This window comes from Oxyura jamaicensis, chromosome Z, assembly GCF_011077185.1.
Source record: "Oxyura jamaicensis isolate SHBP4307 breed ruddy duck chromosome Z, BPBGC_Ojam_1.0, whole genome shotgun sequence".
NCBI lineage: Eukaryota > Metazoa > Chordata > Aves > Anseriformes > Anatidae > Oxyura > Oxyura jamaicensis.
The window spans coordinates 64,330,903-64,357,592 of record NC_048926.1 but is presented as its reverse complement, the minus strand read 5'-3'; the positions used below and the strand labels follow the sequence as shown (position 1 = coordinate 64,357,592).

At 39.1% G+C, this 26,690-nt stretch overlaps 2 protein-coding genes across 4 annotated transcripts in view; both read left to right on the top strand.

The window, feature by feature from the left end:
- Nucleotides 1–17,282, top strand: part of SNX2 (sorting nexin 2) — a 46,313-nt gene extending 29,031 nt beyond the window's left edge. For 2 of the 3 annotated variants that reach the window (XM_035309974.1, XM_035309976.1), the window contains exons 3-16: nucleotides 2,418–2,581; nucleotides 3,670–3,736; nucleotides 3,950–3,993; nucleotides 4,090–4,231; nucleotides 5,778–5,856; nucleotides 9,007–9,082; nucleotides 10,385–10,498; nucleotides 10,726–10,819; nucleotides 11,893–12,098; nucleotides 12,946–13,089; nucleotides 13,578–13,589; nucleotides 15,752–15,832; nucleotides 15,930–16,001; nucleotides 16,793–17,282. In XM_035309974.1, coding sequence (XP_035165865.1) covers nucleotides 2,418–2,581; nucleotides 3,670–3,736; nucleotides 3,950–3,993; nucleotides 4,090–4,231; nucleotides 5,778–5,856; nucleotides 9,007–9,082; nucleotides 10,385–10,498; nucleotides 10,726–10,819; nucleotides 11,893–12,098; nucleotides 12,946–13,089; nucleotides 13,578–13,589; nucleotides 15,752–15,832; nucleotides 15,930–16,001; nucleotides 16,793–16,843 — 1,346 coding nt within the window. In that variant the 3' untranslated portion in view covers nucleotides 16,844–17,282. The remainder of the gene's footprint in view (nucleotides 1–2,417; nucleotides 2,582–3,669; nucleotides 3,737–3,949; nucleotides 3,994–4,089; nucleotides 4,232–5,777; nucleotides 5,857–9,006; nucleotides 9,083–10,384; nucleotides 10,499–10,725; nucleotides 10,820–11,892; nucleotides 12,099–12,945; nucleotides 13,090–13,577; nucleotides 13,590–15,751; nucleotides 15,833–15,929; nucleotides 16,002–16,792) is intronic. The other variant, XM_035309975.1, reaches the window with a different exon arrangement.
- A 6,870-nt stretch (nucleotides 17,283–24,152) lies between these two features.
- The window catches only part of SNX24 (sorting nexin 24), a 96,452-nt gene continuing 93,914 nt past the window's right edge, over nucleotides 24,153–26,690 (top strand). The window contains exon 1 of the mRNA XM_035309988.1: nucleotides 24,153–24,242. Coding sequence (XP_035165879.1) covers nucleotides 24,183–24,242 — 60 coding nt within the window. The 5' untranslated portion in view covers nucleotides 24,153–24,182. The remainder of the gene's footprint in view (nucleotides 24,243–26,690) is intronic.

The following is a 26,690-nucleotide window of genomic DNA, read 5'->3' as shown; positions in this document are numbered from 1 at the left end:
TCCGATGGCTTCTTAAATTCAGACAGGCTTGGTGCAGTGACTACTTCCCTGGGGAGCCTGTTCCAACGTGTGCCCACCCTCTTGGTGCAGAACCTCTTCCTGATGTCCAGCCTAAACCTCCCCTGCCTCAGCTTAACACCGTTCCCGTGGGTCCTGTCCCTGGTGGTTACGGAGAATAGGTCAGCGCCTGCCTCTCCACTCCCTCTTGCAAGGAGGTTGTAGGCTGCGATGATGTCTCCCCTCAGCCTCCTCTTCTCCAGGCTGAACAGTCCAAGTGACCTGTTCAGCCTGGAGAAGAGGAGGATCAGACACAAGACATCTCTTTGGAGGGCAGTAACTAGTAGCGACACAGAAATGAAAGGAATGGTTGATAATCGAGAAGGCTGTCTTATCATCTCTCTGCCCCTGCTCCCCGTGGGGTCCCTCCCACGGGATGCCGTCCTTCCCGACCTGAGCCTGCGGGGGCTGCCCACAGGCAGCAGCTCTCCAGGAACTGCTCCCACATGGCTCCATCCCATGGACTCCATCCATCCCCCAGGAGCAAAGTGCTCCAGCACGGGTCCCCCATGGGCAGCAGCTCCCCCCAGGCCCCCTGCTCCTGCGTGGGCTCCTCCACGGGCTGCAGCGTGGAGATCTGCTCCATGTGGGACCCCTGGGCTGCAGGGGGACAGCCTGCTCCACCAGTGGCCTCTCCACAGGCTGCAGGGGAACTGCTGCTGCGTGCCTGGAGCACCTCCTGACCTCCGGCTGTACTGCCCTTGGGGGCTGCAGGGCTGGCTCTCTGCCCTCTCTCCCAGTTGCTGTTGCCCAGCATTTCTTTCCCTCCCTTAACTCTGCTCTCCCAGAGGCCCAACCAGTGTCACTCATGGCTCAGCTCTGGCAAATGGCTGGTCGCTTTTGGAGCAGCTGGAGCTCATCTGACCAAGGGCAGCTGCTGGGCTCTGCTCACAGAGGCCACCCCTGCAGCCCCCTGCTACCAAAACCTTGCCATGCAAATACAATACAAAATATTAAACAAAATTAGCCTCAATACTGACCCCTTGGGAACACCACTTATAACTGGCCACCAACTGGATTTAACTCCATTCACACTGACCCTTTGGGACCATCATCCAGGTATTTTTTTGTCTAGCAAGCAGTAATACATCCATCCAAGCCATTAGCAGCAAGTTAGCATACAAAATGAGACTGTTTCACACATGGTGTAACAATTTCAAAAATTTTAAAGTAGATCAGATCTTTAAAACTGCTCTTTCCTTAAGCTTTACATAAGGACTTGTAATACTAATAATACTTTTAGAGGACCAGGCTTTAACAAGGTTGGAAGGAAGGCAGCTTATTTTCTCTTGACAATTGAGCTGTTACATATACAGAAACTGCAAGAACAGCTCTCTTCAAATTTGCATAGTAAACCTTTCTGGTAACTGCACAACCTGGAGTGGATCTGCTTTAGTGCCCGAAGCTACGCTTGGTAAAGTGGTTGGAACTTCCTGCAAGGAAGTTTGTAAATGCATCTTGAGATAAGTTGTGGAGTCAATTTCCATATGAAATGATGGTTCTGTGGTCATTATTATCCTTCAGGGAACTAAACTTCTTCAAAATGCACATTTACAAGAACCACAGCATTAGTTATGTAAACCAGAACTAACGGAACTTCTCTACACCCAGGAAATGTATAGTTTGCCCACAGTCAAAACCAGTTAATCAAGGAACACGTGCAGGACTTGTAGAGCAGAAATTTAGTTCCTTTTTAAATACAGATGAACTGTATATAGTCTTAGAGAAATACTGTTTCTAATGAGCTGTCGTAAGCCCTAAAGAGGTGGCAGAAAGTAAAATTAGTTTTGCTAGTCAGAATGCCTCATCTACTGAAAATATTTGTATTTTATAGGTTATGGTCTTGGGGAGGGGGTGCACTGTGTTTGTGTTTTAAACTTCATTATAAACATACTGCTTTGCTTGGTATGTTAGATTATCAGCTTGTATGAGTAAATAAGCTGTTGTTCAGGGTACAGAGCTTGAAATTGTGATAGGTGCTGAAAAAGAGCAGTCTGTAGGGTAGAAAAAAGTTCATTAGTTTTCATGAAATGTCTTACAGAAATGAATGATTTCCATGACTGCTTTAAAACTGTTCACCTGACAGCACACGAAAAAAGAATTGTGATATTAACTTTATCATCTCTTTCCATTACTTTACTTTACTATTTTACTATTACTTTAACCCATTATACACGAGAAACTCAAATATCACATCTAGTTTTAGCTATATATTTAAAGAAATTATCTAGCACTAATGGATGCTATTTACAGGTGATCTTACTGAACTTACTGAATTTTTTTAGTTTTTATTATCTTTGTGATGGACAACTGTATCAACTACACAAAAATTTATTTGCTAAATCAAAATCTTTATCTAGAAGCCACAGAAGAAGTTTCATTGGACAGTCCAGAGAGGGACCCAATACTGTCACCAGAACCTACTCCTGCAATCACTCCTGTGACACCTACTACATTAGTAGCTCCCAGAATGGAATCGAAAAGTGTAACATCCCCTGCAATTTTCGACAGATCCAGGGAAGAGGTATCCAGTAATTTTAAATTATGGAAATGTCTTGTTTGGTTTTTGAAGGTTAATTTTGTTACTATTGGGTTTTGTTTTTATTTTTTAAATGATAGTTTCTAAATTTTGACTCACAGGACCATCCATTGGTGAGGGGAAGTATTAAAAAAAAAATCTATTTTTTGGCATTTAAAGTGTGATAGGCATTTGAATCTTTAAAATATGAGGAGAATTCCTTAGCCAGGTAATTGTATTGGAGATCAATAGAAATGTTACTGATGTATAACTCTTAATATTGTGTTATAGTTTTTAACTTGGATTTCTGAAGTAATTGTTAATGGGGAAATGGAGAGAGCAGTTTTCAGCATTATCCTGCATACAGCTGAAGCTGATCGTGGTTTTAAGATGGCAGTTTACATTTGGTGTTGCATTCGAAGTCAGGGCACTGGCAAATGCCATTCATTCTAGAGTACATCCTCTTACTGGACAATGCCAGGGGCAAACGAGTTTGCAAACAAGATGGCATTTTATTCATATTTCCCTCATCTTCTGCCATGTCATGCTGTCCTTTCTGCCATAGTGTTCCTTTAGATCTCTGTTCTATTGAACTGAGAAATATTGCATGAAAAGGTCAGGAAATTGTGTGTGACTACAAGCAAGTATTGGAAATTCTTTAGCTATCACTTCTCCCCTCCCAAGCTCTTGTGTTACCATACCAATACCATTAATAACTAGGAATATCTGTCATTTGATTAAATGCTTACAAAAACATTGGGAATGAGAACATCTTATTGAACCATACTATCTGCTGACATTGGAGGAGATAAATCTAAAAGTATATATACACCCTCAAGTTAAATATATGCTAAAAATTGAAATTAACGTGACCTGAGAAGGGGCTGCCATACTAAAAGCATTCACAGGAAGGCTTAAAATTAAAACCAGTATTAGAAATTATATTCACTTAATGTTGGATGGTGGGTCTGAAACAGATTTTAATTATACAAGTATACTTACTCATCCTCCTACTTCCCCTATACCCTTATCCTTATACCTGTACATAATATTAACATGTTACCTTGCTAAATACAGCATATCCTTCTTCCTAGATTGAAGAGGAAGCAAATGGAGATTTGTTTGATATAGAAATCAATGTATCAGATCCAGAAAAAGTTGGTAAGTTTTTTTCAACCTAGCAAATCAGATGGAGGTAGACTGTCACGCTTCTTGAAGACTGTTGTGAAATTTTAGTATGATTTCTTAATCAGCTACCTTTTGGCAACTCTTAATATCTAAATGGAAAGCTATGTAATGTATAGTTTGGAACAAAAAGTATATGGAGGGATTAAAGTAACTTGCTCTAGGCTAAGTATTTTAATTTTGTTACAGGGGATGGCATGAACGCTTATATGGCATACAGAGTAACAACAAAGGTAACTAGCGCAAGAAATACTTGCAGATAATTTTATATCATAGCTAAGTAGATGCATCAGAAAATCATAACTAAAACTATTGTTATTTTTTTTAAGACATCCCTTTCTATGTTTCACAAAAATGAATTCTCTGTTAAAAGAAGATTCAGTGATTTTCTTGGCTTGCACAGCAAATTAGCAACAAAGTACATGCATATTGGTTACATTGTGCCTCCAGCTCCAGAAAAAAGTATTGTAGGTAAGTCTATCTGTAAGGTTGTATGTATGCATGTCATTTAAGTACTGTAATGCAAATGAAGTATTTTAATACCTGTTGTGCTTGTGAAATAAGTTCTAATCTGTGCAGTCATATTCATATGCAAGACAAAGCTAGGTCTGAATACAAGGTTCCCCTAGAACAAAAAACAGCGTAAATACTGTTATACCTAGAAGTCAGCAAAATGGTGGGACTTACTGTAGCATAAGCAAGCACTGGCAGTGACTTCAGATTCTTGCACATAAATTTTCTTAAGGTGTAGGTAAGTTAGGAAAACTTACAGAACAACGTGAAAGTCATGCTTTAAACTTGAGCTGCCTCCCGTTCAGCGCATGAGTAGTACTTAGTTGTGTCCAAAAACATATCATCCATTGTCTTCTAATTCTGAAGGGATTCTGATTTAAAATAAGATATCCTAAAGCAGAGAGCCATTAAAACAGCTGAAAGTAAACAAATCTTTCACATCACATAGATTTATTTTTAAAGTCTTAATATGTCTTAATAAAGTCTTAATAGAATTATAGGTGTTCATTTAAACCACCTCACTACTTACATATCTATTTTGGAAAATCATGTTTTTTTATTACTATTTTTAAGAAAACAAGCTGACAGAGAACCAACTTTGGAAACTGCTCCTGTGACTGATCACAGAGTACCTGTTCAAATTTTTGGTGTTTTCTGCACAGAACTTATAGCTTGAAAAGCACAGAACTGATAGAGCAGAAGTACACAAGTACAAATTAGTTGTTTGCCCTAAATCATAGCATACCTCTCCTATGTCTTAGAAGATAAGAATAATTTTGAATGTTCAGTGTTTTGTGGTGTTTCTGGTAGGACTCCGGTTCCTGAACCGTCTGAGTTTGGGTCTTTAGCATGAAAGATGCTGTTCGTACTCTCACAGTTATAGAGTTCTTCTGTTTATAAGGTTGAATATATTTCCCATACCACAAGACATCAAGAACTCCACGGTCATGGTTCTTTGACCACTATTGACTTCATCAGAGGAAGTGATGTAAAGCTGTGTACGTTTTATTCTCCATTCAGTGTGTAGTTGTTCGTGTGCTTCAGAATTTTCAGAGCTGGCTAGTTTATGTTAGTTAACTGAAAACCTCTTAGTTTTAGAACATAGACTACAATAGAATGAAAATACTTGTAATGAACATACCAGTTAATTGGATTGTAACTGAAATTTATTTTTTTATTCTGCTTTATTAGAGTGTTTTCTTCTTTTGAACATGAGTGACCAGTAAGACTCTGATCGTCATTTAGATTGTCTTAATAAATCCAAATTCAAAAGATGTTTATAGCTTTTAACAACGTTACAGAAAATTGCACGTTTCACAGAACTTTTCCTAGAAGACCATGTAGCATGCAATGTTTACGTTCTGTCTGTTCCAGAGTAGTATTTGTCATTTTAATTTGACTTAAATACCTGAACTTAGGTGAGCTTTATCTTCTAATTGTATCAGTTTTGTTAATGATTTTTATATAATAAAGTAAAATCAATATGATGACATTTTCTTCAAAGGCATGACCAAGGTTAAAGTAGGCAAGGAAGATTCTTCATCTACTGAATTTGTAGAAAAAAGAAGAGCAGCTCTAGAAAGGTAATATATGTATCTAAAACTTGTTTAGCCTCAAGATGACTTGTAATATACCATATGGACTCTGTAACTGGGATATGGGCTATCTGTAACTAGGTGGATTCTGGAGGCTGTATGCAGCTCCTTAATCTTTGTGTAGAAATTTGTGTAATTCCTATTAGTAACTGGAAATGTAGATGTATTCATACAGTGGATTATAACTACCTCTTTTCAAACTGGTAAGTGCTTAGAATTGAGATTGCAGGAATCCAATAATCAGAACTTTCTTCATCAGCTTGCTCATGCATTTTGTTTTTCAGGAATTAAGTCATTTCATAAATATGTCCATTTCATAAAAAGTCAGCTGCTGGGAATGGGGAAAGGGTGAAGACCCTCAATCACTGGAAACTGAAGTGGTGCTCTGATGACTTGCAGAGTGTAGGCATGACTAGCTGAATTTTGATGTAAAAAAATAAGTCACCTAGTACTGGTATCCAGCTAATATTGTTAAAGCATCTCTGCCCCGTAAGGGTATTTCTACAGTTACACTGCATCATCCCTTCTTGTTGGCATGGATAAATAAAGATGATAGGAAGCAACTACAAAAACTTGTGCAGATATGTAAACTTAATTTTAGTAAGATTTTATTTTATGCCGTTGTTGTGATTGCATCATCTGAGAACAATATTCCATATAACAATGGTTTTAGTTAAACGGGAAAGTTAACAGAAGTGGAAGGTTTTAGTTTGTCTCCAAAAGCTCAAGAACTTCATACATCATCTGTTTGATACGTCTTTTGACATATAATCTTAATCAAAATATATCTCTTCAGAATCATGTTACTAATATTTTTGTATTTGCTAAATAATAGAACATCAGAACTGATATTGAACCTCAAAAACCTCAAAATACTGATAGGATGTGCCATCTTACAGTTATTTCTCACTTAAAATTGTATTTGACAAGATTTGCTTCTTAAAATTGCACACAGAAGATACTGAAGTAGTTCTGTCACTTGGTGTAGAACTGCAAAAGATGTGTGTGCTTAAATAAGCCTGTTCCTAAATGAATGGTGCTGTGAGATGAAGACTGAGTAACAGCTGATAACTGAGCAGGTGCTTCCACACAGCTTTGTCAATAATAGAGATGACTAGTTTCCCCCTGGGTTGCTCGTTTGAACAATTTGGACAAGTTTAATTCACTAACTTGTGTGCATGCTTTAAATGCTCGTTTTTCACTTATTTGTTAAAGGAATTATACTGGTATACAGGTTATAATGGATGTCAAGTGTGCCTCCTATACTGGGGAATGAACTTGTCATGACTTTTTGATGTTGTTAGGAAGGCTTCACACTATTACCTTTTTATTTTTTTTCTCAGAAAGACTACGAAAATCTTATCTGGCAAGGAGTAACTTTTGCATCATGCCGATTTTAACTGGCTTTTTCTTTCAGAATGAAAGTTACCTACCTAACATGGTACTCAAATGCTATTCAAAAGCAGTGGTTTTGTTGCTTGTTCTTAAACCTAGGCAAAACATTAATGTGCACCAGAAAGTCAAACCAAAGGCATCTGCTTCAGTTTGCTTCAATGAGCCCAGAGCTGTGGGGAAAATGTGCAGCAAAGCAACGTGCCTTATTGAGCTCACTAAAATTCATGCCCTAGAATATTGAACTTAAGTACTGCAAGTCTGCCAGATATCCTCAAGGAACACTGCCAGTTGTGTCCAAAGAAAATACTTGTAACCTCCCTTGGACTAAGGGTTATTCTGTAGCAGCAGATCTCTAAAGCAAAAATCTGTTCTGCTGCCTGCCATGTCAACTTTAATGTGTTGAGTATTTGGAAGAGCAAGGAAAAGTTGAGCAATCTATTGAATGAAATAGTTTCATTGCAATCCTTAGCTTCTTTAGGTAAAAAAAAAAAGGATCTGGTTACCATGTCTGATGTCAGATGGAGAAAATACACTGTTTCATTGTCAGCATACTCATGCTTTCAGTTGAGTCCCTTTCCAGGTTTCTTTCTAAGGTCACTTTTTAAGCAATTTGTGAAGGTAAAGGATTGGGTCTGGCAATTCACAGAGGAGGATTGGGAAAAATTAAGCTTTGCAAAAAGTACAAAGTGTTGTTGATAGTGTTCTGTCAGAACATTTTATTTGGCAGTATTATGTACTTACGATCCCATGGCATTTTTAAGTACTGCATTTCTATAAAGCACTAATGTGACACTTTCTCTTTATGCATAATACTAAAGTCAGTTATGACAAACTTGCAGCAGTTTTTAGTGTAAGAATACTGTTGAAATTTCACTCTTCAACCCATGCTTGTTCAATAGTTTTTAGATAAACTGGAAATGCAAAACATTGCAAAGGGAAGGAGCTTCAGTAATTTCACTTTTGAGTGGATGAGTCCTGTAGAACTACTAGGGGTTGAACGTCTAGTCAGCAAATAAAGAGCTCATAGCTAGAATATAATCAGCTCATTTTTTCAAGACATCATTTTATTCTAAAAGAAGTGAGACAAAATTAGCTGTAACAAAAAACCTGTCTACTGCACTGTGCAAGAACTTTTAAACAAGCTCATCTTTTTTTGTTGTTCTTTTTCCTGGCCTAAAGTGACTATTATTAGAGCAGGAGGATTTCATTTAACTGTCAAAAATAAAAAAGTTTAGTATTTTAATGCTGCACAACGTACAGGCATGGCAGATCCCACCCTAAGGAGTTTCTGGTTTAAACAAAGTAGTTTAGAAACCATCAACTTTGCTGTGTTGTGTTATGGTATGCAGTGCATGGGGCCGGATCAGTTTTAGTCAGAAGATTCAGGTTCGATGGCAGCCTTGGTGGACTAAGACTTCATTGAATGTTTAAACTGCTTAGTGGAGCTAGCCTGTAACTCTTTGTAGCCCATAGCCTAAGTACATGTTGGAGAAAGGTGTCAGAATGCAGAAATATGACTTGAACATTCAGCAGAGAGGCAAAAGACTGAAGGGGCATAGAGACTGAACTGTCCTCTGAGCATTTAGAGGTGACTTTACAAGAGTGTTCAAGCCCCATTAGATAATGAGGGAGATTGCGTGCTGCCTGCATTGTACCAGTTCTTTAGATGAAGGACACTTTCCAATGCTGTCAGTCACATTAAATTTGTTCTGTTATCTAATATTTTAATTTTTAAAATCATAGGTATCTACAACGAACAGTAAAACACCCAACCTTGTTACAAGATCCAGATTTAAGGCAGTTCTTGGAAAGTTCTGAGGTATTTAAGTTCTTTCAAGTTCTCCTACTTATTTCGAGATATGGTAATATTCAATATAATATAATATATTCTCTTTGTGTTGAGACTTAATCTCCTAAATTCATAAGTAGTAAAATTAGATTGTACCCTTCATGGGACAGAATTGCAAAAGGCGACTCAGGTAATGGTGTGCCTGTGCCTCTGATAAAACATAGTCTGATACTGCTGATAAAGCTGTCTGCTTTACAGTAACTTCTCAAATGAGTCAGTCTGTCCAATTTTGAGTGAAGCTTGCTATGCATACAGTGACTACCTGTTATTGATGTTACTGATAGGTAAGTAAGATCAGGAATTAAGCTGACTTGGAGATGAGTTTCTTGCCTCCACAAGTCCAACCTGATGTTTGTTGGGGGATAACGTGAACAAGCTTGCAGTGCTGCTGGCCAAGCTAGGTGTTTTGTGAACAGAGGACTTCAGTCAATAGTGCAGTGAAAGTCTGGCACCTTTCACAAAATTAAATGTATTGCTAAAGATATTATATACCTCTATACATGTGCATAGTGGATTTGCTGTAACACTGTATGTTGGCCAGTGTTGATGTCTTAGCTATGCTAGTAAGTTTGAAGCCTCACTACTGACAAAAGCATCGCTGATAGATAACTAAAAGTGGTTTTGTCAACGCTGCTGACAGGCAAAATATTACATGTGAAAGGTAAATGGTCTGACATGGGAGCCCACCTTGTACAGTGTATTTAGACTAAATTGAATAATAAAGACTAAATTAAACAATAATATTAAATTATTATTATATTACTCTCTGAGGATTTCTGAATACCTAGACAATACACAGTTCTCTCAGCGCTCATGAGGTAGGTTTTGAAATCTGTCTTCTATTGAAAAGCGAAAATACATCAACGTTTTATGATCAATATACAATGAAAATCTTGCATTATAATGAATTATTTCACAGATTTTTTCTTCTAATTTATTGTAAATCTAAGCTTTGCTGCTCCTGTAGTGGTAGATTGTTCTCTGTAGCATATAGGTGGCTAGTTAGGACCTTTGGCTAGTTCATAATAACTTTGGACAAGTAGGTTGTTTGTTCCATTTAAATGTAAAGATGTAGACGAAAAGTAAATAGTCTATATTTTTAAGTTTTCCTCTGAGAATGTAAAAGTAGTAAATCTGAGAAATTAGATTCCACTATATTGAAACACATAGGACTAAAGAAAACACTATATCCTTTTTTTTTCCCCCTTGTGCCCAGTTAAACCTCCATCCTTTTAACCAGTCTGTTTGCCCTTATTTGTCATTCAATTCCAGCTGCCGAGAGCGGTTAACACCCAGGCTCTGAGTGGAGCAGGAATATTGAGGATGGTGAACAAGGCTGCCGACGCTGTCAACAAAATGACAATCAAGATGAATGAATCGGATGCAGTAAGAGCTGATTTTTCGACTTGAATAATGAGACGAATTAATGAGGCTCAACAATTGCATTTTAAAGCTGTAGAAGGAGAAAATGGGTTATTAATTTGCTTATTGGCTTGGATTCTTAACTGTGTCAGTTGACCACCCTGGCAGTACATGGATAATTTGCTTCTTTAAAACAAGAAATGTTGCTGGTAATCTAATTTGTAATGCTTGACTCTTTCATCTTTTGTCAGTGGTTTGAAGAAAAACAGCAGCAATTTGAGAATCTGGATCAGCAACTTAAGAAACTTCATGCCAGTGTTGAAGCATTGGTCTGCCACAGAAAAGGTAATTTTGCTTTTCTGTGTCTGCATGAACTTATGTGCCTAAAACTTTGAAAATGGTGATGGGCTTAACTACTAAGCACAGTTACACAGTAAATTTTAATGAAAAAATCTTATAATTACACCCGTTATTGTAAACTGCTCTAGCACTTTTGGTATGCCTATTTTAATCTTTATTTTATTGAGAATATCTGTAATCCCTTCTGTTGAACATGAAAGTTACTATATTTATTCAGTTGTTTTTGTCTTGCAGAGATCTAATACCAAACCTAGCAAGTGATTCTACTACAGTAGACATCCATAAACATATCTCTAGATCTCATGGCAAGATCAATTTCCTTCCAAACAAAAAGTTGTTCTATAAATCCTTTTAACTTTCAGTTCTTAATTGGATTAAAATGAGTGTTCAAAGGTCCTTCATAGGAGATAACTTTGTACAGGAAGGCTTGCATGGGATTTGATGAGACAATTGCCTTAGTTAATGGATAAGCTCAAATCTTCAGCTTCATAGATGCCAGCCATGCTGGTATGTGTTGTTTTGGTTTTGTTTTTTTTTTACCTAAGGTTTGTCAAAACATGGTAATATATTACATTTGGCACAATTAGAGGTACTTCAGTCACCAGGACATTCCAAAAGAAATAAATTCCATTTGTGGTGGTGGTGAAATACGTAGGTTTTTTTTTTGCACTGCCAGCTTCATGAAACAACTGTGCTGTAGACCAGTTCAGGTTGGTTTGAAATTGCTCTGTAGGTTTCTTGGTTTTTATTTTATGGGCTTGGGTTTTACCTGAACTAGGCCTTTTGGATAATAGTCTCTTGACAGAGTAAGCATGACATTAACAGGCTCAGCAAAACATTTATGGGTGTAGAGTTTTTTGTACACTATATTCTCCTTACTGTAGTTTCAATGTGATCTCCTTGCATATTTTATCGTGAGCTTTAGGAAATACAGCTTGTATTTTCCAGTTGGTGAAATTAGGGTTGCAACAGGGCAGAGGTCTCTGCTCTGATGATCTGTACTGGAGAGTAACATAACAAATTAGCTACTTGTACTGAGTGTTACTTCTTTATTTCAGAACTTTCAGCCAACACAGCTGCCTTTGCTAAAAGTGCTGCCATGTTAGGTAACTCTGAGGACCACACTGCTCTGTCTAGAGCTTTGTCTCAGCTTGCTGAAGTTGAGGAAAAGATAGATCAGTTACATCAAGAACAAGCTTTTGCTGATTTTTACGTATTCTCAGAACTGCTTGGTGATTACATTCGTCTTATTGCTGCAGTAAAAGTGAGTACTGATAAGAAAAATACTGGTTTTAGTGTTTAAAGTTCCACTACTAAACTTTTAGGTAGAAAGTAAATGAATGTGTGTATTTGCACATTTGTTACACAGTTGAGACTAAGTTTATGTGTTAAGTTCCATCCAAATAAAATGAATGAATCTGTGATCAATTATTCCAATGATAAAAATGATTGTTATAAGTCAGAATGGATTTTAATTAATTGTGGATTAATAGGATCCAGAAAAAATGTAAATGGTGAACATCTACTTTGAGCGGTACTAATTGTGCACAGTATTTGGGCGCAGTATGTGCTATTATGTCTAAGCAAGAACATAATTTGGCCATATTTGTTGGATAGCCAAAACCTTCTATAAATATGAAACAAGTATAATTTATGGATCTACATTTCATTAAAGAAAATATTGGACTTTAAGCCATACTGCACAGTATAGTTAGGTTTTGACATGGGAAGGAGAGCGTAAGAATTTTATCCAGAATTATCTTCCAACTTGCCAAATTGTTTTATCTTTTCCTTTGTCTCCTCTGCCTTTCCCCTTCTCTGTTGCCACTCTCCGCCATCGCTGTTTGCTTTGGTAGTGTTTTGGTGGAATGAGGAACAAAAAATAGTTTGGGGCACTGAGGTGTTTGTTCGGAAGAGGCTTGAATGTCTGCTGCACATGGTGTTTATCTGTGCAAGCGTGCTGTCAAATGAAGTACAAGAAGATGCAGTAGACACAGTGGAGTTTCTTTGAGTATAGTTGCTCCAGTTTTATACAGAAATGCCTTCTCATACTGTAGATTTAGATAGCTCTAACAATTCCAGTTGTTTAATAAATTAATTCATCATTACAGGGTGTATTTGATCACCGAATGAAATGCTGGCAGAAGTGGCAAGATGCTCAGGTCACTTTACAAAAAAAACGTGAAGCTGAAGCAAAGCTCCAGCTTGCCAACAAACCTGATAAGTTGCAGCAAGCTAAAGATGAGATAAAAGAGGTAATGTTATCAAACATTATTTTGAAGGTCAGACTCTCTGCATTGACTCATTCATTTTGCATTAATGCACTACTTTATATCATTTTTATTTAAGAACCACTTACTCATTTGCTGTTTTCCATATTTATTGAAGTTGTTGAAATTAATTTATCTTAAAAATACGCACAATTGTTACTGATTGTAAGATCTGTAAGGCGGTTGAATACTGTCTCTACAGAGTCTGGGAAATGGGAGGAGGGGAACATGGACAAGTTAAATTGCTTATAATTGTTAACAGATGACTTGGGTAGGCAGTGGAGTGTCTTCTGGCTTTTAAAGCTAAAGTCTCACAAAAACTAATGGAGAACTGTTCCCATGTTTTGCTTTATTATGCAGCATATCTAGCCATATATATGTATGTATGTATATATGGTGTGATTTCAGTAAAAATAAACCTTACATGTTGAAGTGTCATAATTTATACACTTTTTCTGTCATGCTTCACTAAGGAAATTGAAGAGGTAGGACAACTTAATTATTTAACATTAATGCATTCTGATTATGCACCAATATTCTCTCATTAAATAATGGGAGAACATCATTTTAGATTTCAAACTCTGTTATGCAGTTATTTTTGTTTGGCTTCCTCATTGGTCACTAACCACAAGCTGCTTTGTTCTTTCTGCACATATTTTGCATATGGTATTGAAGTTTCTCATTAACTTGGCTTCCTTATTCTTAAGAAAAAAAAATAAAAAATTATTTACTGGCAAAACTTACTGTCAGTCTTATGTGACCATATTCTTGTTGGTTGGTACTCATCCATCCACAGTGCTACAAGTGAGCTGACTCCTCAGCCAAAATGCTTCCTGAGTGTTGGGAGTAGTAGGAAACAGTAATCCTTTCTCAATCCCAATGTGAAAAGAATTAATGATGCCGTTCCTAAGATTTTTTTCCTTTTTACTGAGTGAGTAAAGAAGGTTGTTAGTAAGCCCTCAATTTGAATATGCTGGTGGAAAATTACTTCCATTTAAATAAATTCAGAGTTGCCAGATTCCGTGGTAGTAGTCCTTTTGGTAGAGAAATTGCAGCTTGAATGTCATCTGTGACTGAGTTATTTTTTGCAGGGAAAAAAAAAAAAAATCCTAGAAATATTGTATTGAAAAGTGAAAATTCCTACTTGTCAGAAACTAAAGGATGGCAGACCATCATCCAGTGATAATTTATACTAAACCTGGCATTTGGAGGTGATGGAACAGAGATGGGGGTCCCCTGCACCTTTAGAGTCTTGCACTGAAGTCTCAGGCACCCCTAGTTGCAGTGGTAGAATGGTACAGTCTTAATCTACCCTTTCCTTGTCTGAGTTTTGTATTGTTTCAGTTGTTAGATAACTGTTCAGGCTGTGTTTCCCTGAAGCACATCCTGTTACAACGTATTACATGGCTTCATAAATGTGTATCTGAAAATAAGGGGATTCAGGATAAATTAAACTAAAGACATAAATATCTAGATATTTATTGGAATAGGTAGGTTGTGTTTGTCTCATAACACAAGAGTAAATTGATGCTGCAACACAAAATGCCTTTGTGAACAGACAGTACCACTGGATTGCTGACAGGAACATGTTATATTAGAATATGTTGCTTCCTGGCAGCCTTTTTCTGAGGAAGGTGACTGGGTCAGGTAGCTCCCATGATTCAGTTACTATGTTGAGATGAACAGATACAGTTGCATTTTTGAAATGTTAGCATAAATGTGTGTCTGTGGTGCCAGGTTAATAGTTTTTTTCATAGCTACCTACACAAAGGCTTTAAGTTTAACAATATAATAGGTATGTAAGACCAGAGGCAAAAGAAAGCCTACTAGTTACAAGGGAATGTATATGATAATGATCTCTTACTGTGTAGCTGGACATCTTTTCACATAAACTAAGGACAAATATAAACTAGTGTCATGTAGTATTTTTACATGAATACCACACTCTCAATATGGCAAAACCCCCAGGCAACATCACTTGATCTGAATTTTCCTTTTATGATCTTACCTGCAATAGCTTTTCTACTCCTCTTGTATCTTCAGTCACCACTGAAAAAGAGAGTGTGTGCTTTGATTTTAACTGGAAAACAAAACAAAATGAAAGGCATTATGAGCTTATCTGTAATAGAAATATGAGAAAGATAAGCAAATATATGACCGTAGGCAGAGATGATGGTTGGACCAGGTGGTCTTTTCCAACCTAAATGATTCTATGAAGAAATTAGGAAAGTACAGAGAACTGACTTCTGAGACTCTCTTATGTTTGATTGGATAGGCAGTCATCGGAAGCTTACTGGTTGAGATTCTTGTTAGAGCAGTGTTTGTGAAGGGAATGGCCAATAAAGCTTTAGTGATCCTTTTTCTTTGCTAAACAATCTCTTAAAGATTTTAAGTATTCCTGAGTAACAACACTGAAATATTTTTGTCATCTACAGATGTCATTGTGATAGAGATACCATCATTTAATGTGATGTTCTATTCTACAAATATTGAAATTGTTATTGTTAGACTTTCCCTTAAGTATGGAAAAGGACAAACAGGTCCTTTCCAGCTCCTGAATGACTATCATTAATATACTAAAATGTTGAAATATTGATAAACTGAACGGAGAACACAGTTTGATTCCTGCATGTCTTTCCTTTGCCAGTGGGAGACAAAAGTTCAACAAGGGGAAAAAGATTTTGAGCAGATCTCCAAAACCATTCGCAAGGAAGTGGGAAGATTTGAGGCACGTATAATTTTGTCTGAGTATATGGCATTTTTACTGTAGATAATATTGACGTTCCATGGAAAATTGGTTAATGCCATAATTTATTTATTAACAGAAGGAACGAGTGAAAGACTTTAAAACTGTTATTATCAAGTACTTAGAATCATTAGTGCAAACACAGCAGCAGGTAAGATAAATTTTAAGTTTTATACAAGTTAATATTTAATATGTTACATATTAGGTTAGTTAAAAAACAGGCTTTAAGTGTAGCAGTTCCTAAAAGAAAAATAACTACTTCTAGTCTATACTGTACTAGAGAACACAGATTGCAGTTTCCTAGCTATTACTATGCTCCTTTGCTCAGCTCTAATTCAGACAAGCAAGGGAGAAGCTCCTGTAGGGGTATGGGGAATGGAGCTTCTTGTCTGTTCTTCTTCAAAAACTGGAGTAATACTTGAACTTTTAGACTGGAATAAATTGTGACACATACGTACTTGGAATTATTGAAGAGGCTTGAGTACTTAGATGTTTATTGCTCTTTTTAAAAGTTTAAGATACTTCTGAATATTTTAAAGCTGTAAAAACAGTTTTCAGTGACTGAGAAATAGACCTTGTTCTAAATATAGAATTTGGAGTCTTTACTTTTTTCACTCCATTATAACCATTAAGCTTTGTTTAGTTAAAAAAAAAAAGTGACATGAGAGGTAAGAATAGCAAGTTAACCTGGCAAACAAATTCTTTATAACTGCATTCTGTAGTATTTTGCTCAATGTGTAATAGTAACTGATGCTTGAGCAAAGTTGTAGTTATTACTTGTATTTTTTCTTGCATCATGTAATAATGTGAATGGATAATATGAAGCATCTGTGTTCTTATTGCATCCAGTGAAGACAAGTTTGCCACAAGAGGAGGAAGGTATATGTTTTCTTTTCCAATAGTTAGTACTTAACAGTGATTTTTCCCCCCATTTTCTTCAAGCTAATAAAATACTGGGAGGCATTCCTACCTGAAGCCAAAGCCATCGCCTAAAAGAAGAATATTCCAAATGACAAGACACTCTGGATGTTTGTCCTGGATAAACCTAAATTCCACAGTGAAATCACTTTAAATCATCCAAATAAACCACTATATATTTTATGAATTAACATGTGGCTTTTTTTATATACTACAGCATTTTATTAACAAGCTGCATGTCCTGACCCTCGTTGAAGTGGACTGTGGCATGATGTTCTGCAATACATTGCTGAATTGAACACTATTGTGTCTTAATACTTGCACTAAAATGTGCACTGCAAGGCCAGAAAGCTGATATTTTTGTTCTTTACAATACAATGTTCTGTAGTTCGTTTACCTGATCTTTATGAATCAAACGTAATTGCATCGATTAATGTTCACTTAAACATTCCTGTACAAAATCATGTTTTTGTGATTACAATAATAAAGGGATGTACCTTGTGAAACATTAAACGTTGCCTTTGTGTCTGTAGATACTTATTGGTGTTCTCAGAAGTAGCGTTCATAAAAATTTCAGATTATATCAAAGGCTGAAACAACATTTAGTAAAGAATGCTGAAGATGCTATTAAAGAGGCACAGGCAAGTATTCGTGGTAAACTGTTTTGTAATTCTGATTCTCTTTGTTACAGGTTCTCTTTTCACCTGAAGTTATCAGTACCCTGGTAAAATATAATGCATGAATACTCAGAGTCAAAAGACATGCATAAAATGAAATCTCATACAAAGTTTCTGAAAGATTAAGATCACTTGTGTGGTCAAATGCTGATGTCCTACTCAACTGATAAATTACATCAATCTTAACCATGTCATCTATGGTCTCAGGATTAAAAAATAATAATAATAATAAAATCTTGCAAAAATTCTGGTAATTAGGGGAGAAAGAAAAGTCAGTCCTGCAGCTGAGAGTGTAAGAAAGTTTTAAGGGCTACTATTCTACTTGTCTGGGTTTTCCTGAGTAGGAAATACATTTGCAGGGACTGGTCATATCTTCTGTAACATATTAGAACAGTTAAACATTTTTCTGAAACACACAAGATTAACATTGGAGATGCTGCTTCGTCCATTGTCATTTTAATGGCGTACTGAATTCATCAATTGCATTTTTTTAACAATATTAACAATTTAACTAATATTTACTGTTACTCATGTAGCAAGGGAGAGAAGCTGTTGCTTTCAGCTGATCATAAGAGGGTAAGCACATGAATGTGGATTGCTAATGGTCGAACATAAAGAACCAACCAATACAATTTCTGAACAGATGGAAGCGTAACATCTTAACTTCAGATGTAAGTTCATATAGTCTGACATATGCAACAAAATTAGTGAGTACTTTCAAGATTACCATCTTCCATTTTGTCTGTACAGAATTCTGAAGACTCGCTATTTCTGGGAATTTTCAAGGAAGGTTGCACAGAAACAGTTATTTGAAAAAAAACATTTGTCAAGCCTTTAAAAAGCATCTTAAAAAGCTGAAATGCTAAAACCTTAAGCTTGTAGCAACCTGTGCATCAGTGCTAGTCATTTAGCTTGTAACTGATTTTAAAAGCTCAAGTATGTAGTAAGTTTATAGTAAAGAAACTGATCCAGGCATGACTCTACTAAGTGTTACGATATATGTTAGCTTGCAGGATGCTAATGAAAATTGAGAAGCAGCTTGAAATTTGTTCCAAGGTGAATACTTCTAGAATTAGTCGATTACACTTCAATTGGATATGCAAGGCTCAAAATGGTAAACATACACATTCAGGATATTTTTTTCTTGAAGTGTTTTCTCCAGCTTTCTTAGTGCTGAGTCTTCCCTCCCTTCCCACGGTATCAGAATTAGAATTCAGTTGATTTCAGGATCCAGTTTCTTTTCTTTCTGGTGAGAGAAGAAGTAGCTTTCACATTAGTCTTCTAGCAGGGAATAGTGTGACTTTTTTATCTGCACTAGACAGCTGAAACCAAGAAAGAGTTCTGTAGGCTTTTTTTCTTAAAACCAGAAGCCTGTGGGAGAGCAAAAGTATAATAGCATGCTGGAGTTCAGTGTCACAGAGTGTTACTAATATAAAAAATGTGTAGTCTTTTTTTGCATCACAATACACTAGTGAAATCTCACATGTGGCTTGCATAAAACTCTTGTGTTTCAAGAATTCGATCATTTACGTTGTTTATATTCCCCCCTCTAGTCCACTTATGAGACCACACTACAGTACTGCATCTAGCACTGGTGCTCCCAGCATGAGTGAGTCATGGACCTGTTGGAGCGGGTCCAGAGAAGGCCCACAAGGATGATCAGAGCTCTGGAGCACCTCTCCTGTGAAGAAAGGCTGAGAGAGCTGGGGATGTTCAGCCTGGAGAAGAGAAGGCTCCAGGGAGACCTCACTGCAGCTTTCCAGTACCAAAAGGGGGCCTACAGGAAAGCTGGGGAGGGATGCTTGGTCAGGGGGTGTGGTGATAGGACAAGGAGTGAGGGCTTTAACCTGAAAGAGGGTAGATTTAGATCAGATATAAGGAAGAAATTATCTACTGTGAGGGTGGTGAGGCACTGGACCAAGTTGCCCAGAGAAGCTGTAGATGCCCGATCCCTGGAGTGTTCAAGGCCAGGCTGGATGGGGCTTTGGGCAACCTGGTCTGGTGGGAGGTGTCCCTGCCCATGCTAGGGGGGTTGGAACTGGATGGTCTTGAAGGTCTCTTCCAACCCAAACCATTCTATGATTCTATGATTATGAAGATTAAGGACTTAGAGACCATCCTTCCTAGTATGATTAACGTCTCTATCAGCAGTTGCTATTCAAACCTAGTGAATGGAGATATTGCTAAAATGTATTCCCTGAGGAACTCACCACGTGGTATTGTACATACTGTAAGCATAATTTCCCTGAATCTCCAAACCCAGGTACCACCATCATTAGTATGAACAAACCATATGTTGGCAAAATACTTAATTACTGCTGTAGAAGTAACTAACATTTGGAATGTTGAATAAAAGACAAAGTACTACTTTGACAATTTTTTTTTTGTCTAATTTTGCTTTTTAGGTTACAGCCACAAATTTTAAATCATGCCCATTCTCATCTGTTGCTTTTTGAATTAGAAATATATGACTACTGAATGGTGATGTGATGTAGATTAAATTCAAGACATTATTACCTTTCCTATACTTACGTTCAGTCTACAGTAAGTCTCTGATTTAGTCACTGTCTATTTTAAAATTGAATATTCTGCTTTTTTATCAGTCAGTCCTCTACCTCTCCTGTATTATTTTTCTCCAAAGGCCGCATAAGGGATTTTGTATTTTGGCATCTCTTGGATTTGTGCCCCAGATATGTCAGTTTCTTTCAAATTCTGGTGGAGATGAGCTGCTGGCTAGTATATTCTGTGCATTTAACTGAACAACCATCATCCACTAAAATTATGTCTACAGTGAAAGGTTTCTCTTTAGATATATATATTATATGGTATTTCATTTGTAGGCTAGAACGGACTGTAATAATTCAAATCTTTGGCAAAATACAAGTTTATTGCAACTATATGAGGAAAAGAAGTTCAAGAAGTTCAATACTGAAAGATGAGGAACTGAGGTTTCAGGTTTATTCAAAATGATATGCTATATTCCTAAGGCATTTTTTTTAGTTTGTTTGTTTGCTTGTTTGTTTTTGTCTTTAATTTTCTGCCTTGTGTAGTTGAATGGGAAGTGAAGTTGCTAATAAGCAAAGTAACTTTGGACAAAGTAACTTCTGACTGTACTACTACGATACCTTGTTTTGTGTGGTTGTTGGTGCCTTTTTTTTTTCTTCTTCTTTTTTTTTTTCTCCTTAAAATCAACAAGGAAATCACTAATGTAGGGAAGGCAGGAAAAAAAAAATCTGTCTTCTGTCATTAAGAAAATTGGGAAAAAGTGTCTCAGAAGAGTACAGAAAGCAGCTTGGACAAAAGGGTATTTGTATGAAAATAAATATGCAATGAGAATGGAAAGGGGAGAGGAAGCTTGAGGTAAACCACATATCTGTGGTTTAGAGATACCAAGATAGGAAGAGCACAAGGAAGGAAGATGGCACAAATCACAAGAAAGGAAATGCTTTTATCTTAACTTTCACATCTGATGTGGTACTCCAGGGGAGGTCTCAGCAGGTTAGAGGAGCACTGCACCATATAAAAGTCTGTCATTTTCTTATAGTAACTCAATTTCCCCCTGCCCCACCACCCTTCTCACACATGAACTTAGGCAGTTCAGAAAATTACTTTTTTGTTGGCTCCAAACACTGTGGCCATTTAGGAGCATGTTTCTTGTTTGGTGCAAGGAGTTTGTGCGGAAAACTGACAGCTTTCCAGATTTAACCTTTTCTGCATCTTCTTTCCAGTGTGGTCTTTGCACTCACTGACTGCTGGAAGTCTTTTGTAACTTCAGAAACAACTACACTGCCATCACAGATCTTTTGAGAAGCAACGAGGGTGTGAACTCCTTAATAAGCAGATTTTGCTGTTCTACCCAAAGTTTTGCGAAGTATGTTGAACTTCACTACTATTTATATAGGAGACCAGTATGATTGTGAAAATTCCACTTTGCATTCATTTACTTACTGAAAGTGTGGCATGCTTCATTGATTGGACATGCTAAATGATGATTCATAGCCTCTGTGATCATGGAAAAGTCTAGTGACAGGTAACAGTTGAAACAGTAGTGTATTTATCCATTTATTTTACATTCTGGATCAAGTTATCTTAAGAATATAACCCACGGTTGCAGCATGACCTGCAATAAAATGAAGTGTTAGTAGTTCTGGGAATACCAAAAGCTACAGTGCCTAGAGGACCTCCTAGGGCCTGCTCAACAGTGGAATTTGAAGGCTGCCTACATAATTGTTACCAGTAGAGCTCAACCATTTTTACAGTTTTCCTTTAAGGTGACTGACATCATCTTAATAGAAGTTACCCCAGTTCAAATCATGTTACATTTAGAATACATTCTCCTTTTGTGTGGGGGGGATGGAAGAGAAGGATAATCACCATACATTGTTTGTGCAATTAACTTTCAAAAGCAAGAATTCTGGGTGGTTTTCAACACATTGATAGCATTTTTGAATTAATGTTTCTTAATTTTTTGTTCCTCAACGTGTGAGACAAAGACGGTCCTTGGTCTGTCAGCCATGTGGAGAAATCCTATTTTTTCTTCAGCAGTAACTTTAGAGATTAACAGACTAATGGTGATACATTGTGCAAATTAAGTATTTAACATTCCAAAACATATTGATGTATTTGAATTCAGCTCACCATGTAATCTTCTTTGTTCCTCTTGGCTGACGCACAGTCAAAAGTTCCATTATGTACTATTGGATTTGAAACCAGATTAATGTCTCAAACTTTTCTTTGTTAATAAGTTATATGGCATTAGGGCAAAAAGTAGCTTTTTGAAATTATTGGTTATTAGATGGCAAACAACCACAAATATTCCCCCTGTGAAATTCTTCATCTTGCTTCTTATCAGTATCGGTGCATTACAGCATTCAAATTGTTCATCCATTTTCTGCTTGGAGAACAGAAACTAAGATTAAAAGATTGGAGTTTTAACCAGAAACTAAACATTACGATAGCATGGTAATTATACTTTAGCATGCCCATGTTTACTGGACTAATTAAACTATTAATATGTAACATATCTTCCCTTGGGATGATTATAATAATGTATTTGCTAGAGTTTGCTTTGGGGAAAAGTCAGATTCCTTGTTCAAGGCTTTAGTCTCCATTGTGTTCCAAGAATTTGACGCCTACAGCGTGAGCAATGTCAAATGGCACACTGGGACAGGGAATGAAAACCTGTTTGCTTGTGTCACCACTACCACAGAGCAGCACTAGGACTGTCTGCGAGGTCACCAGCACAAGGAGCAGCATTGTGCATAAACAAATGTCCAAGGACTAGCTAGCTTTGATTTCAGGCCATTTTTTATTATGTATGGTTCTTACTTTGCTTTAGCTTTTTTCTTTTTTTTTTTTTTTTCTTTTTTCCCCACTTGTTTTTAGTCACAGCATTCTATTTTGTATTGAATTCTTCAGGTCATAGGTCTTTGCTTAGAGCAAAATACAATTAAATTTAGCTGGCAGTAACAAAGAAATTGAGGGAAAAGAGCTTGTAACTTTCTTCTTTCTCCCTAACATTTCTAGTCTAGGATGAAGCCAATTAGTTTTCAGAAGATGCTTCTAAAAGCTGGTCCTAGAAACACTGAGCTAGTGTAGCCATAGATGTCAGAGAACAGCAATCATTTATCATTTGTTTCCACTTTCAAGGTAGGTTTTTGACTCTGCTTATGCAAAATCAACCCAAGTGCATGCATGAATTTATAATGGTAGCTACTCCTTAAAAGGTCAGTGAGAGATGGTGAGGTTTCCCATCTGACTGTGTAGCCACTGGGGCTCTCCAACATGCATAAAGCCATACAAGGTGAGGTGCCATTTGTGGCCACCTGACAGCTTCCATGTACTACCTGAAAGGAAGGTGTGGGGCTGGGGGTCGGCCTCTTCTCGCAGGTAACTAGTGGAAGAACAAGAGGGAATGGCCTCAAGTTGTGCCAGGGGAGGTTCAGGCTGGAAATGAGGAGACTTTTCGTCTGACAAAGAGCAGTCAGGCATTGGGACGGGTTGCCCAGGGAGGTGGTGGAGTCACTGTCCCTGGGCGTGTTCAAGAAAAGGTTGGACGTGGTGCCTGGGGACATGGTTTAGTGCGTGACATTGGTGGTTGCGGGTAGTTGAACCAAATCGTCTTGGAGGTCTCTTCCAACCTTAATGATTCTGTGATTCTATGAGGTGCAAAGTTAGCAGTTGTAAGGTGGGGGTGCTGCACAGCCTGCTAGGCAGGTCTCATACCCCTCTGCCTCCATTTCCTGCATCCATTGCTTTTTGTCATCAGTATGGCTGCAGTAGGAGATCTTACGTGATTTCCCCAGTAGATAAAAACCACCCACACTTCTCTGAAATGGTTCAGAGTGCTCCGACAAGTAATTAATTAAGAGTTCGGGCAACTTTCCTCAGCGCGGATCTCTTTTTGCTTAACTCCCCCCATCCATCCGGAGCGGGCGTCATCTGAGGTACTCGCGCCGCTTTCGGGAGCCCGTTGGCCGAGGAAGGGCAGCGGGGGCTTTGTGCGGGTTCCGGCCTGCACGAATACACCGTTACCTCCGTTCGGGTCCCCCTGAGGGGCCGAGCGGTGCCACAGCCCGCAGCAACGCCTGCACCCGCCCGCCCCCACCGGCCGCCCAACGGCCGCCTCCCAACGGCCGCCCCGCCCCGCGTCACGTGCGCGGCGTCACGTGCGGGGGGCCGATGGCGGCGGCGGCGCCGCTCAACGGCCGGCGGCGCCGGTGAGGGGCGGCGGCGCCATGGAGGTGTACATCCCCTCCTTCCGCCACGAGGAGAGCGAGCTGGAGCGGGGGTACACGGTGAGGGAGCCGGCGGGGCTCGGCGGGGCCCCGTCCCCGCAGCCCCCGGTTTGGTGTTTTAAGTCGTGCCGAGCCGTCAGGGGTAACGGCGGCGGGGCGCTGGGGCTGCGGGTGGGGCGGGCGGCGGCCTGCTCGCGGAGGGCGCCGTGGGAGCGGCGCGGGGCCTGGGGCCGCGGGGGAAGGCCGGAGGGGGCGTGCGTGGGGAACGGCAGCCCGGCGAGGCGCCCCGGCCCGGCTCAGCCGCGTGGGATGCTTTGGGAGCATCAGCGTGAAAGCGTCGCTGCGTTCCTGTCGTGGGTCGCGTTGCGTGAGCATCACCTAACTATGAAGTGAAGCTGTGTCTCTAGAAGTCACACGAGTAATCGCGAAAGTGGCTTGGTTGTTACAGCAGCCTTCCGCTCTGGTCACTGGTGATGAGTGGCGCGCATCCACCTGAAGCCTGCTGTAGCACAATAGAAACTGATAATAATTCACGTAATTGCTTTGCCTCTTCAGTCAGGGGTGGGAATTTCTGTACTACATCCCATTCCAAAACGTGATTCTTTAAGCGATCCGATGCATCGGTTCTAGGATTCCCCTGGCCGCGAGGGAAGCTGCACTAGAAGTCATAGCCAAAGTTGCTCTGGGCCAGGCACACTTGCGGGAGAGGATATAGACGCCTGTTCTGATAATAGCATGGTGGTTTTCCTGTGTGCCTTAAAGAGCTTATTGACTATACATGAGCAAGGCTTAGTCTCATATGTAGATTTGTTACGGTACAACGTAGTTTGCATAAGTGTTGTACCAAGGACTGAAAATCACCGCCAGTGCAAGTGAGTATACCATAAGCCCTCCCTCCAGCAAAACTGAGGTTGGTGAGAGCGTACTGATGTTCTGTGCTGGGTAGGATGGTACTGTGCAAGAAGAGAGATTTACCTAAAAGGAAATAATAACAGCAATTATTTTGCATTGAAGAAAAAGGTGACTTCACTTGGAGCACGGAATTGAGTCAGTGTCCAGACCACATCAGCTCTCATTTTTGGGGGAGAGCAATGTGGGATTCATAGTCAGAGGCTGTGGTTTTAGTAGACACTGCCCTAAAATATGAGGGTTGCAGGGTATTGAAGACTTTTTGTGATTAAGCAGACATTTTGCCGGTTCCGGGCTACCTGAGTCTGATGAATTAGAAAAGAGGAGAAAGTGGTGCTGTGACATACTGACTCCCTTTGAAATGCAGCCTTCACATTAAAGGGAATGTGTGCCATTCTGGAGTACCATAAACTGTATCAGCGAAGTACGTTTTTTCTATGAAATGAAATCATAGAATCATAGAATGTCCCAAGTTGGAAGGGACCCATGAGGATCATCGAGTCCAACTCCTGGCACCACACAGGTCTACCCAAAAATTCAGACCATATGACGGAGAGCACACTTCTTAAACTCCTGCAGGCTTGGTGCCATGCGTATGTCCCTGAGGAGCCTGTTCCAGTGCATGACAACCCTCTCAGTGAAGAACCTTCTCCTGATATCCAGCCTGAACCTCCCCTGTTGCAGCTTGACACCATTCCCTTGGGTCCTACCACTGGTCACTAAAGAGAACAGAGGGGCACCTGCCCCTCCACTCCCCCCTGTGAGGAAGCTGTAGGCCTCAGCTTCCTCTTTTCCAGGCTGAACAGGCCAAGTGACCTCAGCCACTCCTTGTACATCTTCCCCTCTAGGCCCTTAAAGATATGGTTTAATTGGTTATCTTACGTCATCAGGCTTCTGTACGGTCTTAACCTCTAAAACAGTATGATGATGATCCCAGAAGTATTTCTCAACACAGCTGATCTTCTACCCCTCTCTTTCCAAAAAGTGCTGGCTTGCTCAGAATGACAGTGCTTTTAGACATGGCTGAAGCAGAGGAATAACAGAGATGATGTGATTAATGCTGTAGAGGATGATGCAGCTTGGTGTGCATTGGTTCCCTACCAGCCTGGTAATGTGCCAGGAGGTCTCAGAGGGTGTCTTCTGCGATGTGGTTGTCAAGGGCCATGACAGAGAAACGGGTCTGAAAAGGTGTTTTTTGAGAAGGGTGTTGATGGTTGTCCTCGTTTGTTTGCTAGAAGTGGTGATGGTGGCAACCTCCTGTGTGAGATGGCAGACTGTAAGGGACCCCTTTTTCTCTGCAGAGTCTCAGCACGTAACAAGACATGCTTTCTTGACGTCTCTGGGCTTCTGGTTCCTTCTTTGTCATAACAGGATGCATTCGTCCTGCCACCATCTCACTGCCTGGAAAGGAGAGATGGAAAGAGTGTTTGGCCTTTTTTTGTAAGGAAGGTTGTTACCAACTGGCTGGTTTGCTTTCAGCTTGCTTTCCTGAAACCTGGTGGTTTTCTTTCTCTGCTTGGTACCACTAGGCAGCGCTGGGAAGACGGCATGGGCAGAGACCTGTCAGGCACCAGATGCAGAAGCAGAGTGGAGTTCTGG